The 17,340-nt window shown below is 42.7% G+C and overlaps 2 protein-coding genes across 2 annotated transcripts in view; both read left to right on the top strand.

Moving 5' to 3' along the window:
• The window catches only part of LOC107677007 (mitogen-activated protein kinase kinase kinase kinase 4-like), a 65,156-nt gene extending 57,148 nt beyond the window's left edge, over positions 1 to 8,008 (top strand). The window contains exons 30-32 of the mRNA XM_016471783.1: positions 2,517 to 2,676; positions 6,005 to 6,144; positions 6,334 to 8,008. Of these exons, the coding sequence (XP_016327269.1) occupies positions 2,517 to 2,676; positions 6,005 to 6,144; positions 6,334 to 6,417 (384 nt within the window). The 3' untranslated portion in view covers positions 6,418 to 8,008. The remainder of the gene's footprint in view (positions 1 to 2,516; positions 2,677 to 6,004; positions 6,145 to 6,333) is intronic.
• Positions 8,009 to 15,958: 7,950 nt separating this feature from the next.
• Positions 15,959 to 17,340, top strand: part of LOC107677006 (uncharacterized) — a 9,735-nt gene continuing 8,353 nt past the window's right edge. Inside the window, exon 1 of the mRNA XM_016471782.1 lies at positions 15,959 to 16,427. Within this exon, the coding sequence (XP_016327268.1) occupies positions 16,037 to 16,427 (391 nt within the window). The 5' untranslated portion in view covers positions 15,959 to 16,036. The remainder of the gene's footprint in view (positions 16,428 to 17,340) is intronic.

Below are 17,340 nucleotides of genomic sequence, written 5' to 3'. Positions count from 1 at the left end.
CCATGAAAAAAAAAAAAAAAAAAAAAAAAATCCAGGATGGTGGTGGAGCTGAGGAGGACTAAAGAGAGGGATAGAGGGACAGGACAGGACCATGAAGTGGAAAAGACCTGGACAGCACAGTGGAGCAATGGATCGAGGCAGAGCCAGTGGAAATGGAGACCATGTCAGAGCAGAAGATGGTGGAGCAGGGTGGCTCCGAGGCTGGAGTGGACTCTGGGACTGCCTTCCCAGCTAGGCCAGAGAGTTTGAGGGCAGATGCCATTGCCTTTATGGCAGGGACACTGTCACCTCTGTGCCGAAGGTGTCAGACAGGGAAGTGTGTGCGGCCCACGCACTCGGGACATCGGCAGCCTTCATTGGAAGCACTGAGTATATTGGAAGGCCCTCCGGGGCCACCAGACCTGGGACCTCCGGGGCCACCAGACATGGGATCTCCAGGACCACAAGACTTGGGACCTCCAGGACCACCAGACCTGGGACCTCCGGTGCCACCAGAAATGGGATCTCCAGGACCACAAGACTTGGGACCTCTGGGACTACCAGACCTGGGACCTCCGGGGCCACAAGACCAGGGACCTCCAGGACCCTCAGACCTGGGACCTCAGGGGCCACAAGACCCGGGACCTCCAGATCTGGGACCTATAGTACCACCAGACCTGGGACCTCTGGGACCATCAGAGCTGGGACCTCCGGGGCCACAAGACCTGGAACCTCCGGGACCACCAGACCTGGGACCTCCAGGGTCACAAGACCTGGGACCACCAGATCTGGGACCTCATGGGCCACAAGACCCGGGACCTCCAGGACCACCAGACCTGGGACCTCCGGGGCTACAAGACTTGGGACCTCCGGGACCACAAGATCTGGGACGTCCAGGACCCAAAGACTTGGGACCTATAGTACCACCAGACCTGGGACCTCTGGGACCATCAGAGCTGGGCCACAAGACCTGGAACCTCATGGACCACCAGACCTGGGACCTCCAGGGTCACAAGACCTGGGACCACCAGATCTGGGACCTCCAGGACCACTGGATGTGGGTACACTGTACTTGGGACTACCAGGCATGGGACCACCAGATAACACAGAACTCTGATATTGACTTACTATATGCATTATTAGACAGGTTACATTTATGGCTTCCAAGACCTTGTCCACACTAATACGTTTTCATCTGAAAACGCATATTTTTCACTCCGTTTTGGCCTTCCATCCACACTGAGATTGCATTTTTGTCAAAGAAAATTAAGCTTTTTGAAAACGCTCTTTAAAGTGGATAAATTTGAAAACGCAGTTTTTGTGCTGTAGTGTGGACTGTGAAAATGGAGTCATGTGACACATATTGTACCAATAGATATCTATGTTTATACCGGTATTGTTCCTGTTATGTGCTATTCACTTTCACACTGTTGCTACAGATGTGTTACATTACACCGTGACTCTTCATATCACAGTCCTACAAAGATGACAGAAAATTTACTTCTGATTGCTGTTTGCGGCAAAACATGAGGGCAGTTGTGATTTAGATCAGACATACAATCAGAAGTGCGTGCAGCCTGAATGCGTCGGTGAATTAGATATTTTCCTAAATAAAATGATCCTGCCAGAAGAATTGCATGAAAACGTATCATGTCTGTTCTGTATTGTCTCAGTGAGCTTTTTTGAGGCTTTACGCATGTGCAGTAAAGCAAATGTAACATTTCCTGACGTTTCAGTGTGGATGAGAAACTTTTGGAAAATGCTTGAAAACGCTAGCGTGGACGGACAGTGTTTTAAAATGAAAACACCGTTATCCGGATTAATGTAGACGTAGCCCAAGGCTGCACTTGTAAATGGTTGACTGCTGTATGTTTGTAATAAAGAACAATTTGTGTCTGCAAGTTTCTGTATCTCAGCAATTTATTATGCAGTGAGCCTGAAGGATACATTTTATTAATGACCTTTTTGTCTGATTTACCTCATATTGTTTTTACCCACAAAACTTGTTTATACCACCCTTTTTTTTTTTTAAAGATGCAAACTCTGACTTGGATTCGTATCAAATTTACAGGCTAATGTAGCTGTATGTTATTTATAACGATGTGTTTCAGACAAGTGCTTGTCTTTCCAATTTCCAAATTTTGCTTCTCTAATAATTTTGTTATATGTGCCCCTTTGTTTAAAAACATAATTTAATTGATTTTATTATAAAGCATAAATGTAAGATGTCTCAACTATACATAGTATTAGTGCATATTTTATTAACATTTATTAGTGCATTAGTATACATTTTTCTCTAATAATATACCACTTTATATAATTTACAACTTTAACATGAAAATACTACTTTCATGTAATGACCAGGTGACCTGCTGTTAAATGTAAATGTACTTGAGAGGAACTATGGGTGATGTGACTCCATAGCATAAGCAGTACAGTAGAGTGTCATATCTGTGAATTCTATTTGCTGACACAGACTGGATTTATTAAGGCAGTTACTGTTAATCTCTTTATAACAGAATGCCTGTGTGTTTCAGATCCAAGGTGTGATTCGGCCGCATGCCATCATCATCCTCCCCAGCAGCAGTGGGATGGAGCTGTTGCTGTGTTACGAGGACGAGGGCATCTATATTGACACCTATGGCCGCATCACCAGGGAGACGGTGCTGCAGTGGGGGGAGATGCCCGCCTCTGTGGGTGAGCTCCAGCACTCCACACACACACACACACACACACACACGCTCACTCACATGATGCACATAACATACAGTGATTATCTGTTCAGTGTGCAGTATGGATCTGATTGTCTTATGTATCTGAGCTCGAGAGCTATGTTACTCCTCAAGAGCTGCAATCATATTAAGGAAGTTCTTGTAATGACTGATGTGCATGAGACTCTAAATGTGAAAAAGCAAAACAAGTCATTTGGATGGATGAGTCACCTCACTTCCTACACAGCAGCAGATGGAGTGGAGAAAAGCCGTCACCGTTCTTCAGCTCTGGATGAGGCTGATCACAATAAAGACTCTGAAGTTTCCAAAAATCCACATCACAACTGGAACAATATCTTTGGCATTGCTTTCAGAGCTGAAGTCATGCATTTATCTTCTGAGAACGCAACTGAAGCATGCGCTCCGATCAAACGTGAAGCTAATATCATTATTGTTCTCGGTGTGAGCAGGCCTGTACTCATGGCACGTGATGCGTGATGAAACAGAAGGCAATCCAGTGAGAGCCATAAGATCTGATTATTTCTCTTTCTCTGTTTGAATAACAGACGAGAACATTCACTGCATCTCCATTCCCTCAGCAGTGTCTCTATATGAAGTGTACCACACACGGAGTAAAGGCAAACAAACACACCAGCTAAAGTAATGTGTCTTGAATAATATAGAAGCTAATAATAAAATAATAAAAAAATAAGTTAATATTAAAAGTTAATACTTTTTTTTTAAGTATTTTTTTTTTTACTCTCTTAAGAGACGTTACTAAGATAACCGATCCTGCAGGAGCTCCAGCACTGTACTGTACACTGTTCTGCAACATGAAGGGAAAATACTCCACTTGAGGGAGCACGAGTTCCTCGTGGAGGGAGCTCTGGAGTGAAGTATGGTCTCAACAACCTCAGTTGAGAGACTGGAATCTATGAATGGGGCCCCTCAGGGGCCAAACCCTTAGTTTCTGCATCTACGGGCGAGGGTGAAGGATTGAGCTAGGAAAACGCTGTCCTGAAGCACCAGAAGCGGCGGGTTGGCAGAACAGTCCCCTGAAGGCACAGAGGAGAAGTGGGCACCATATGCTAAGGTGTAAACCACTTCACCCCGGAACAGCCTGCCCTCAGAGGACTGATGCTCCTGGCCTTCTTAGAGAGGATGACGGTCCTCAGGTTCTTCTTCCCCTTACCAGGCTTTGGCTGAGAGCGCCGCCCCGACCCCATTCTTGCGAGGCGACACTCTATTTATGCTGCGCCCTGTATGAGGAGCTGGTTGAGACCTGAGCTCGGCGAGGAAGATAAGAGATTTTTTTGACTCCTAAAAGCTCTCTTGACAACTGAGGTGACAGCATCCCTGAAGAGGCCAGGAGGAGAAAGTGGGGCATCCAACAAAAAGGACTTGTCCTTTTCCTTAATATTGGACAAGTTTAGCAAGAGACCATCAGGGCTGCCAGAGAACAGCTGATGGCTCTGGCCGTCTCCGTGGTGGCCCAGCACAGCTCTTAAACTGCATCTGGGCCTACTCCCTCGCCCTCATCTAGGTCTCAAAGCCATCGTGTTCAGGCATGCACCAGCTTGACCTGTTGCTCTATAAGCTTTACCCACCAAGGCCGAAGCTGTTCTCCATGGCTTGGTGGGTAATGATGGGGCCTCAAGGGACAATGCCGTATCATACCCCTGTTCTTTCAACTCCATGATGGTAGAATTATTCATTAGGGACTCAAGTTTCTTCCATGATCACAGCAAAAAAATGGCAGGCCCAGATATGGAGGTTGTACATTAGCATGCAAGGAACGCATGTCAAGCTTGCTTTTTGGACAAACATTTGCTGTTTGGTTACAATTGTTTTGGATTGCACACTGGCAAAGGGACAGACAACACTGAGTAAGACAAACATCTTTCACATAGAACTATTTATTGAACTTCCTGGTAATGATGTCTTATGTTATGGGTTGATGTCCTGCCATGCTATTGGAATGGTTTCACACATGCTTTTAAAAGGAGTCATGAACTGCCTCTGGTTTTTTTTGTACTGTTCTCTGAGGTCCACTTATAATGTTATCAAGATTTTTACATCAAAGAACATCATTATTTAGAAGTAATAAGCTATTTTCTGTCCAGTTTTTAACCCCCCTCATCAGAACGCTCTGTTTGAGTAGCTGTGGAGGATTGTAGACTCAGAAGTAAACGCCCACTGCTGTGATTGGCTAATAGTTGTGTATGATTGACAGCCTACATTTCTCACAGATGGACGATGCTGTGATTTATGTCAAAAACACATAAATAACTCAATACATATCAAACGATCTGTAAGAAGAGACAAAACAATAGTGATCACATAATGAAAACAGTTCCTCACACTTGTGTGTTGCGACATTACTGTCGGATCCAATACAGTCACACAGCATCATCTTTTAGCTTCAATCTTTCTGAAAATCCCTTGTCAAATTGTGCCCTGTTTGTAAACGAATTTGCAGTAAAATGAAGTTAAGAAAGAACTGAGTTCTTACTGACGCGGTCTGTATCTTTATTAAAAATAAAGTTCATCCACTCTTTCCTAATGTTGGGATCAGAAGGAAAGCAATGAAAAACAGTTTTTTTCCTCAACTTGGCTCTGCACAGCATCTTCTTGTCTTCAGAGCATTTTATCGTTTGGTTTCTGCATAGATCTGTGCATTCGTCTCTCTCATAAACACTACATGCGAGAATACAGCAATGTAGAATTAGTGGGTGGGGCTAAACAGGCCATGACATAGACTTGGTGGGCGGGGCTAAACAGGCAGTGCTGTACAATTAGTGGGCGGGGCTAAACAGGCCATGACGTAGACTCGGTGGGCGGGGCTAAACAGGCAGTGCTGTACAATTAGTGGGCGGGGCTAAACAGGCCATGACGTAGACTCGGTGGGCGGGGCTAAACAGGCAGTGATGTAGAAGCAGGCGTTGATCTTCTGTGGAAGCGGTGCTTATCCACACTATTACATCATTGAGTTGAACATTCCCACAGCCTGTCGTTTTGGTAGACTGCCTTCAATATAAACTGTTTTTAGACTAACAAGAAAGTTTTGAGTTCTGAAACTTACACAATGTTTTTAAAGTACAGTGACCTCGTATATGTCAAAAGATCAAGGGAATTTTAGTTTCTCAGTTCATGACCCCTATAAACTAGACTCATTCTTGTTCAGATCTGCTGATGTTGAACAGCAATGATGGAAACCCCTGTTTGCTCCAGATCATCTGAGCTTTACTGAACTGAATCAGCTGGAGATGTTTATTCCTGGCTCTGGCTGATGTGATGTTGTTGTTGATCTGCAGCTTATCTTCAGTCGAATCAAGTGATGGGATGGGGAGAGAAAGCCATCGAGCTGAGATCCGCCAAGACGGGCAGTCTAGAGGGAGTCTTCATGCACAAGAAGGCTCAGAAGCTCAAGTTCCTGTGTGAGAGAAACGATAAAGTAAGAAAACATCTCTATACGCTTGTGTAATATCACATTCAGAAATGCAGAAATTCTCTACAGATTATTCTCACAGAACAAAGAATTATTACAGGCATCATAAGATGATGGAAAGCACAGAAATGGAACATGTGTGTGTGTTTGTGCGTGCGTGCGTGCGTGCGTGCGTGTGTGTGTGTGTGTGTGCAGGTGTTTTTCGCGGCGGTGCAGTCGGGTGGAAGCAGTCAGATCTACTTCATGACGTTAGGACAGAGCACTCTCTTCAGCTGGTGATCGTCTCCATTCACAGGCTGCTGCTGCTGAAAGTACACACTCCATATCACAGACCAACCTTCAAGATTCAATCTGTCCACTTTCTGTATTCACATGTAAACATTTGAATAGAAGTGATATATTATATACATACTGTATGTAAAATAGGTGATATATTGCGTTGTGTCTGACAGTGTCAGCATTTGTCTTGATCTGTGCTTAAAACATAAACCTTGTTTTGCATTTCAATTTTAACTTTTTATTACCATGTCATGTTGATATTTTGTCCCTAATACCTGATTATTTTATTGTATGATAATAACCATGGCTGGTACACGGTGAACCCGATACTAACAGCTAATAGAGTAACTGTCAAACATTGTAGCATCTATCGAGGGAAATACTGTAGTCGACAATTCAGAATAGAAATGATTGATTACTGATGACTGAAACCATCTGATAACTGCAGACATTCAGCTTAATTTCACAGGCTTTCCAAGTAAACGCATTTAATTATAACAAGTGGCAGTTTATCTTATTTGTTTTGTTTATTATAGCTCTCACTGTACTAAAACACAAACATAACTAATAAAAACATAAAAAATAAAAGTAGGATGTCCCGAGCCGATCTCAAGGATGGGGATTGGGGCCGATCAAGTGTTTTTAACTGATTAGTTTGGGTGGATACTCAGTGTTCAGTGACTCGGATCGGATCAGTGGCACGAAAGACCTGATCGGGACATCCCTAAATAAAAGGTTTGTTTAGTTGCTGGTTATACACAGGTGTTTAGCATGCAGATTAAATGATTGATCTTTGTCTGCAGTCTGAACATCACTATTCATTTGCTTTGTTTTTCTTCTGTACGTTTGAGAACTCACCTTTGATTGGCATCAGTCTTTGCGGCCACTATTTCTCAATCAGTTGTTGAGCACATTTCACAGATGACAGTGTGTTTTCTGCTCTTTGTTTTGGCCGCTGGTTCTGCTTAATCAGGCTTCACTATCGATTCTTTAGGTACATGTCATGCATCTGAGCTCAAGTGTATATAACACAAATACATAATTCACATACTTGAATTCATGAAATAAATGCATCAGTACGTCTCTCTCTGATAGTGTACGGTGTGTGTGAGACGTCCAGAGACGCTCAGTACACTTCTGTCACTTAACATGTGTTCGCTGGTAGCCACATAGTATTAGTTCAGTGTCACAGGACAGTTCTGAAACATTTTCATTGTTTGAAGCTTGGTTGTGTGTGGAAATCATAGCAAGTGCGGAGCGTCTGTGGAGGACTGATTCGTGACGCAGGTGATGCTGTCGTTTCTCAGCAAAGAAAAGAGAAGGGAGTGGAAGATGATCGTAGGAGAGAGAGTTCAAGAAAGTTGAAATGTAGGAAATCAGAGTTGTAAAAGCCAGAGGTGTGGCGTTTGGGATCAGATGGATTGAACTGTCCATTGAAATGTTATATTTGCACTCAAAACACACGTGCTTGTGAAGATGCAATACTTGTGAACCACATGCACTTTACATCACACGCATACAGACTAACTTGCTTAACTGCTGTTATAGTTTCACACATTATTGATTTCACTCTTTTATTAACAATCCAACTCAGAATGGCACGCAGAGGGTTTTATAGGCTTGATTTGGCACTCGAGAACAGACGTGTGAGCATTAGTATTCTGATGATTTGCAGCAGAGCATCTCACACACAACAGTATCATCACTAACTGTGTTCTGGAGTGCTTCAGTAGTTTTCTCAGTCGTGCCTTAATGTGCTCTGAATGCCGTCAGGCTCGTGTTGTGTGTGAGACATCATGAATGTATTGAAATGTCTGACAGAGTCCGTTTCTGTACTTTCACTTGCAGTGCTGTACATTAACAACAGAGAATTTTAATTTAATTCAAAGCTGTTTTCTTCTTCTTTGTAATAGTGTAATTTGACTGTATATTTCCTGTACTGTACATGTTCCTAAATACTGTTCATTATCAAGCACTATAGGAAGCACCATATACTCAACAGTTATGCTCGTCAAACTCCTCTTTTGGGTTTCGGTTGTAACAGCATATACAGTGTAATGTGTGTGTCACATGAAGGAATCGAGCCAAATAAATGCTTTAAGAATAGAGCGCTCTGTGTGTCTTTGTTCAGCTGTGCTACATTAATACAAACCTTCCATACAAACCATCATCATGCACACGACTCGCTTATAAATCATGAAAGATATCAGTCGTTTTATTCAAACTCGTATTATATACATTGTTTATAAACTCTATTCAATAATCAGCTCGATACAACAGATCTGCTGTGCATTTATTGAAGAAGAGATTCAACACAGCCCTGTTGAAAAAAAACGCATATGCCGGTTAGGTATGTTTTGACGCTGGGATGCTGGTTTATGCTGGTCATGTGCTGGCAAAGGACCAGCATAAACCAGCATAGGACCAGCTTAAACCAGCGAAGGACCAGCATAAACCAGCATAGGACCAGCTTAAACCAGCGAAGGACCAGCATAAACCAGCATAGGACCAGCTTAAACCAGCGAAGGACCAGCATAAACCAGCATAGGACCAGCTTAAACCAGCGAAGGACCAGCATAAACCAGCATAGGACCAGCTTAAACCAGCGAAGGACCAGCATAAACCAGCATAGGACCAGCTTAAACCAGCGAAGGACCAGCATAAACCAGCATAGGACCAGCTTAAACCAGCGAAGGACCAGCATAAACCAGCATAGGACCAGCTTAAACCAGCGAAGGACCAGCATAAACCAGCATAGGACCAGCTTAAACCAGCGAAGGACCAGCATAAACCAGCATAGGACCAGCTTAAACCAGCGAAGGACCAGCATAAACCAGCATAGGACCAGCTTAAACCAGCGAAGGACCAGCATAAACCAGCATAGGACCAGCTTAAACCAGCGAAGGACCAGCATAAACCAGCATAGGACCAGCTTAAACCAGCGAAGGACCAGCATAAACCAGCATAGGACCAGCTTAAACCAGCGAAGGACCAGCATAAACCAGCATAGGACCAGCTTAAACCAGCGAAGGACCAGCATAAACCAGCATAGGACCAGCTTAAACCAGCGAAGGACCAGCATAAACCAGCATAGGACCAGCTTAAACCAGCGAAGGACCAGCATAAACCAGCATAGGACCAGCTTAAACCAGCGAAGGACCAGCATAAACCAGCATAGGACCAGCTTAAACCAGCGAAGGACCAGCATAAACCAGCATAGGACCAGCTTAAACCAGCGAAGGACCAGCATAAACCAGCATAGGACCAGCTTAAACCAGCGAAGGACCAGCATAAACCAGCATAGGACCAGCTTAAACCAGCGAAGGACCAGCATAAACCAGCATAGGACCAGCTTAAACCAGCGAAGGACCAGCATAAACCAGCATAGGACCAGCTTAAACCAGCGAAGGACCAGCATAAACCAGCATAGGACCAGCTTAAACCAGCGAAGGACCAGCATAAACCAGCATAGGACCAGCTTAAACCAGCGAAGGACCAGCATAAACCAGCATAGGACCAGCTTAAACCAGCGAAGGACCAGCATAAACCAGCATAGGACCAGCTTAAACCAGCGAAGGACCAGCATAAACCAGCATAGGACCAGCTTAAACCAGCGAAGGACCAGCATAAACCAGCATAGGACCAGCTTAAACCAGCGAAGGACCAGCATAAACCAGCATAGGACCAGCTTAAACCAGCGAAGGACCAGCATAAACCAGCATAGGACCAGCTTAAACCAGCGAAGGACCAGCATAAACCAGCATAGGACCAGCTTAAACCAGCGAAGGACCAGCATAAACCAGCATAGGACCAGCTTAAACCAGCGAAGGACCAGCATAAACCAGCATAGGACCAGCTTAAACCAGCGAAGGACCAGCATAAACCAGCATAGGACCAGCTTAAACCAGCGAAGGACCAGCATAAACCAGCATAGGACCAGCTTAAACCAGCGAAGGACCAGCATAAACCAGCATAGGACCAGCTTAAACCAGCGAAGGACCAGCATAAACCAGCATAGGACCAGCTTAAACCAGCGAAGGACCAGCATAAACCAGCATAGGACCAGCTTAAACCAGCGAAGGACCAGCATAAACCAGCATAGGACCAGCTTAAACCAGCGAAGGACCAGCATAAACCAGCATAGGACCAGCTTAAACCAGCGAAGGACCAGCATAAACCAGCATAGGACCAGCTTAAACCAGCGAAGGACCAGCATAAACCAGCATAGGACCAGCTTAAACCAGCGAAGGACCAGCATAAACCAGCATAGGACCAGCTTAAACCAGCGAAGGACCAGCATAAACCAGCATAGGACCAGCTTAAACCAGCGAAGGACCAGCATAAACCAGCATAGGACCAGCTTAAACCAGCGAAGGACCAGCATAAACCAGCATAGGACCAGCTTAAACCAGCGAAGGACCAGCATAAACCAGCATAGGACCAGCTTAAACCAGCGAAGGACCAGCATAAACCAGCATAGGACCAGCTTAAACCAGCGAAGGACCAGCATAAACCAGCATAGGACCAGCTTAAACCAGCGAAGGACCAGCATAAACCAGCATAGGACCAGCTTAAACCAGCGAAGGACCAGCATAAACCAGCATAGGACCAGCTTAAACCAGCGAAGGACCAGCATAAACCAGCATAGGACCAGCTTAAACCAGCGAAGGACCAGCATAAACCAGCATAGGACCAGCTTAAACCAGCGAAGGACCAGCATAAACCAGCATAGGACCAGCTTAAACCAGCGAAGGACCAGCATAAACCAGCATAGGACCAGCTTAAACCAGCGAAGGACCAGCATAAACCAGCATAGGACCAGCTTAAACCAGCGAAGGACCAGCATAAACCAGCATAGGACCAGCTTAAACCAGCGAAGGACCAGCATAAACCAGCATAGGACCAGCTTAAACCAGCGAAGGACCAGCATAAACCAGCATAGGACCAGCTTAAACCAGCGAAGGACCAGCATAAACCAGCATAGGACCAGCTTAAACCAGCGAAGGACCAGCATAAACCAGCATAGGACCAGCTTAAACCAGCGAAGGACCAGCATAAACCAGCATAGGACCAGCTTAAACCAGCGAAGGACCAGCATAAACCAGCATAGGACCAGCTTAAACCAGCAAATGACCAGCTTAAACCAGCATCCCAGCGTCAAAACATACCTAATTAGCATATGCTGGTTTTTTCAACAGGGAGTTCAGAGCTTATGTTTCCGCAAAGAGAAACACAGCCAGATGTGTGTACAAAACACTATTATAAGAAATAATCATTTGAATGAAAATGCACAAATACAGAAAGAAACTGTTGTCTTGGTGTGCTTCAGATATGCTGGAGTTTATTAGAAGAATGAAGAAAAGTGCCCTTCACTAGAGAATCAGGTGCTGATGTTGTCTGAGGCCTTGTCCACACTAATACGCTGCACGAATCAGATCTACATCGTACACTAGATACACTAATACACACACGAATAAGATGCAAGAAAACGCATCTTTTTCTATCCATTTTCAATACATTTTCAAAGATTTCAAACAAACTTCTTTCAATGTATTTCATTTTGGAATAAGGCTGTAACATGACTGTAGCTGTGTCCCAATGTGAAGTGTGATAACAGCACAATGTGGGAAAAGTGAAGCGCTGTGAATAGTTCCCGGATGCACTCTATACATGCTCTATATGCGCTGGTAAGGGGTCTGCTCATCAGGCGGGTCGGTGAAGCAGGTGTTTCAGCTTGTGATGCCCACAGAAGGGCAGCTGACAGAGGTGGTTGGCTTGTGCTTTTCTCTACTGTCCTCCATCGCCGCCCGCAGCTTTAGCAGTGCAAGTGCAGAATAATAGACATATAGCGCTGGATAATACAGAACCACCAAACACAAGACAAAGAGGAAACAGCTGTGATTCAGGCCGTATCTCTGTAAAAGGTGGATGTCGTTGTAATATTCCAGTATAAACACTTAGCTGTGCTTTTGATCGTTTTTAAGTTTCTTTTAGGATCCTCAGTAGGACTTCCAAGCAGTCCTGGGTTTAGGAGCTAGTTTTAGCCTTACAACGCTTTGTAAGATGAAACATTTACAAGAATTCAAGTTAGGAGTGATTTCCACATTTGGAGCAATTTTTAGCCTTACAATATTTTTTGTGAATACAGCTTCTGATTTTTATGCGCTCAACCAGACCAAATGTTTAGACCAAATAGCCAGGGCGGGAAAAAGGTTTCTTTTTTTTAATGGAACAGTATCATATCAGGCTTTTAGGGCTCATATAGTCTGATACAGAGAGAATATGGAGGAAAAAACAGCTCTATTTTATTCAGAGACTCAAACTGAGCAAAAAGATGACTCTGCTGCAGAGGCTTATATTTGTATGATGAAATTCTGCTTCTGCTGCTTGTAATATAAATCAATGAGATCTTTTATAACAGCAGAGCTGATACGGAGATAAAATTATCTAAATATCAGCAGTCGCTCTATATCTCCAGTAATGTGTCTCAGTAAGATGAGACTGAAATGCTCCAAACATATAATGCAGTGATTGAGAGCTGAAGAAATAAAGGCTCCTCAGAAGATGTGAGATGTTCTGGAGGCTTGTGAAGATCATTCCTCCGCTGAGGAACAGTGAAAGTAAAGCTGCTGGAAACAAACGCTCCTCAAAAGATCCTGAGGATCAGATTTGAGACTCTAAAACATGATTGATGGAGAATCAAGTAAAGCTGAGCTGCTTCAGTGCAGTAAGTGTTCATCTGGAGATGTGCTGTGTCCCGATGGTTTCAGTGCTCACCTGTCCACTCGGACACTTGTAAACCGCATTCCTCTTCACATACGTCTGGAAGGTCTCCAGGAAGAGCTGGCTCATGGTCAGATGGATGACCACAGTGGCGGTGTTTCTGATGGGCACGTGCAGTTTAGTGCAGCTCCAGGTACTCGGTGGACTTCAGCCTGCACGAGGAGCACAGTGGTTCATCACTGAGATCATTACAGCAGTGTCGGGGGGGGAACACATTACAAGTAACGCCAGTTACGTAATCAAATTACTTTTAAGTAACTAGTAAAGTAATGCATCACTTTTTAAATTAGAAGGAAATATCTGAGTTACTTTTTCAAATAAGTACCAGCAGTTACTTTGTTTCCATGTATTGAGTGACAGCTCTGGTGTTGCCATGGTGACAGAAATCAGGAGTAAGTGCAGAGCGTTGTGTGTGAACATGATCTTACTGTAGTTCTAGACTAAATATCAACATGTGTTTACTCATCTCACTGCACACAAACACATTCAGTGTTCCTCACAATCAATAAAAACTGTCAAATATTATATAAACCTGCAATAATTAAATATGTTAAATAAGGCAAATATATTTTATGAGTGTTTAATGCCATTTTATTAACCAATGTCTTTGCTACTGACCTTCAATGATCCAATTCAAGCATACTAAGCAAAAATCACACATTTGTGTTATTGCTGAATAGTGTTGAACTTCCTTTTCATGCTGCGCCCTCTACTGTACAGACGAGAAATGACATGTCCTTCAGCCTGAGGCGGATTCACTTCACTTTTAGTGTGAAAGGGCTTTTGCGTTTGTAAAAGAAGAACTTTTTATATTAAAAACAAACAAGCGAGCCCTGTCCAGATTTAAAAAGTAACGTAACTAGGGCTGTCAGTTTAACGCGTTAACTTAATTAATTAGTTATGAAAAATAATGTGATTAAAGTATGTTAACGCAGTTAACGCACTGGCCCCGCCCCCAGACCTGCAGTCATCTTACACTTCATATAGTTGACTGCTGACACATATGATCATAAATGCAGTTATGCCCTAAAATTCAAGATATTGGGGCAACAATGTTGCTGTATGAGTTTTTGTATCATATTTATTATAATCGATATCACAGCAATGAGAGCAATGTCAGACGAGTGCTACATGGGCTGGCAATACAATATATATTAAAATAATCATGAGACCATTTTAATCGAGACACTTAAATTATTATTGATTTTTTTTTATGTATTTTTATCATTGATTGATTTTTTTATTTATGATCCTGAAGGATGACTCATTCTTCCTCAAATCTGGCGAAGATTGTGTACTTTGCTTTATCAACCATTTCTGTGCAGAACACCTCATAATCTTTTCCCCCAAATACAAAAGTGAACAGTTCGGCTGGACAACTTATATATACATAAAAGTCCATTTCCATGTCTGCTGCCGCAGCAGTCAGCTGCAGTCCTGGTGTCTCTCAGAAAATATGCTCCTGCTGTGAAAGAAGAAAGTATGGTCAAAATATGTGGTGTATATATGTTAAAATTAATGCCTCAAAGTTGTAGAGCATTTACAGTACATGGCATAAATGATCTTTTCTAACAATGAATGCTTTCTATAAATATTATAAATATATTACTACTGTTTTTCATTATAAAATAACAGTAAAAGTTGTTTGTAACAAAACGTAGGAAAATTACACATGGTTTTGCAACAAATAAAAAAGGTTATTACAGTTAAAACAGTTAGCTACACTCACCATAGTTTAAGCATGCTGTTTGTAGTAAAACCGTGGTTATACACATTTGAGTAATAATAATTAAAAAAAAACATTTAATTTCTCTGTGATCCCACATCTGCCCATTTTCATTTAGCTATTACAAAAATGCTATACTTAATTGAACTGCCCAACTTCCATTCATCACTTTATTAATTTGCATGCATGAAATGAATGTAAAATAACCTGCCAAAATTTACATAACCTTTTATTTAGTTTGTATAAAGTAACTCATACGTTTTCTAAAACGAACATAACTCACTCAAAATGTGTGTTTTGGGTATGAATGCGTCTAATATACGCTGTAGAACAACACGTAAAAGTATCGTCAAGTTATGTTTACCGCAAGCTTTATTTTACTCATTAATTGAAAACCCCCATTATAATGTATTATATATATATATATACTGTTATTATGAGATATACATGTATAGATAAAACCAACAAATAAATATAAATAAATAATGAAAGGCCTTGCTAAATGTACCAAATAATGTACAGCTTTTTTTTCCTTTGTACTCTCCTCAATGGTGCTCATATAATGATCTAATTCCTGAAATAGCACAAAAAAGAGGTTTCTGATTGCTGAGTTTACAACGATGCATATGAGATTAACTAGTATATAATCCTGAGACTGATCATGTAAACTTAATTTCAGTTCAAAGAGCCAAATATTACATGCTCGTATAGAAGAAGAAAGTTGGACAACACTTTGTCATTTATAAATGTAGAAACCCCACCGTAACCTCTGTATGTGGAGAATATGGCAGAAATATGAGGTTATGTTTCTCCTGTTTCTGTGTCGGATTAAAGACGCGTCACGTGAGCGCTATAATCCGATTGCCATCAGAGGGGCGGGGCCTAGCATTGACTGACAGCCTCCCTGACCTATGACACTGCGACCCCACAGCGTACGACCAATCAGAGCGGGGCTGTCAGCAGCCAGGGGGCGGGGCGCAGCCCTGTGATTGGCTGAAGCGCACGCTTTCCGTTCGGTCCGTTCCTGAAATCCGAATCCAACGAATGGCGTTAGTCTGAATTGAGTTTCTTATTCAGAATTCCTTCGCTTGTGTCCGCGGGATCCGCCAGATGTCGAGCAGTCGCAGGAGCACGCACTTCTGGAGCGAGGAGGAGACGGATTTCCTCCTGCAGACTCTGAAGCAGATGAACATCGAGCGCTACAGAGACGGACGCAAGCACCGCAACAGCCTGATCTTCCGGAGGGTGCGCGCGAGGCACCGGGAGGCCGGCTTCACGCGCTCCTGCGACCAGGTCAAGCACCGCTGGAAGACGCTCAAGGCCATCTACTACAGAGCCAAGAGGCAGAGCAGCAGCTCCAGCTTCAAGCACTTCGACACGATGGAGGAGATCTTCAGGCCTCTGGTGCTCGCCTCGAACCCCAGCAGCAGCAGCAGCAGCGAGCAGAGAGACGGACCCCCGCTCTGCGACCGCGAGGAAGAGGAGGAGGAGGAGGAGGAAGGTGAGGGCGCATCCCTCTTCAAAGCTGTCCTAAAACCAGGACGCGTTCTTGTGTCTCAGGACAGCTTTGATGAAAGGTTTTCATCCTCTTCAAACATTGACTACTTTAACCACTTTGAATAAAAGCGAAATAACTAAATGTAAATTACGTAATTTAATTACAAAATAAATGTAACCGTAATCTGTTACAGTTACTGGGAAAGGTGTAATTAAGTTACACTTACTTATGAAAATGTTAACGATTACAAAAGGGAGTTACATCTGAATATTTTCACACATTGATTTCTTTCCAAAATTGCATTGGTTGCTTTAAAATATGAGCCTGCGATGTTTCAGGAGTTTAGGACAGTGGTTCCCAACCTTTCTTTAGTCGCGGCACCCTTTGGAAATTTTAACAAACTTGTGGCACCCTACAAAATAAATTGTCACAACATTTGAATTTCTAACTTCGATATGATAATTTGAAAAGTATAGATATTCGGTACAACAGGGAAGAACTGCAGAATATAATGTCATACAGATATTTTTAATATTATTAACAAATGTTGTCCATCAATGGTGGCAATCAGTAGGCTAATTTCTAATGAAGAGACCAATTTATATGACGGATTTTAATGTAGGCTTTTATTCATATGTAAACATTATTTAATTACCATTATAACTAGCTATCTCACAAAGTCTTTCTCAGTGTTTTTTTAATTTTACAGCGGGGTAATTGTGGTGCAGTAGCACGAGATAGCTTGATTTCAAACTTTGAATTGAATAAAAAATGACAAGTAAGCAGTCAGTAATAAAATAAGAACAAATAAAGAAATGAATAATGATAGCACAAATAAAAAAATAACGACAGGCCTTCGAATTAAATAAATAGCTTTTTAGTTTTTCAGGTAGGTCTAACAGTAGGGTTAAGATAT

Source organism: Sinocyclocheilus anshuiensis, unplaced genomic scaffold (assembly GCF_001515605.1).
Source record: "Sinocyclocheilus anshuiensis isolate Anshui unplaced genomic scaffold, SAMN03320099.WGS_v1.1 scaffold608, whole genome shotgun sequence".
Lineage (NCBI taxonomy): Eukaryota > Metazoa > Chordata > Actinopteri > Cypriniformes > Cyprinidae > Sinocyclocheilus > Sinocyclocheilus anshuiensis.
Note: the sequence above shows the minus strand (reverse complement) of the source record. Positions and strands in the feature narration are given on the sequence as shown.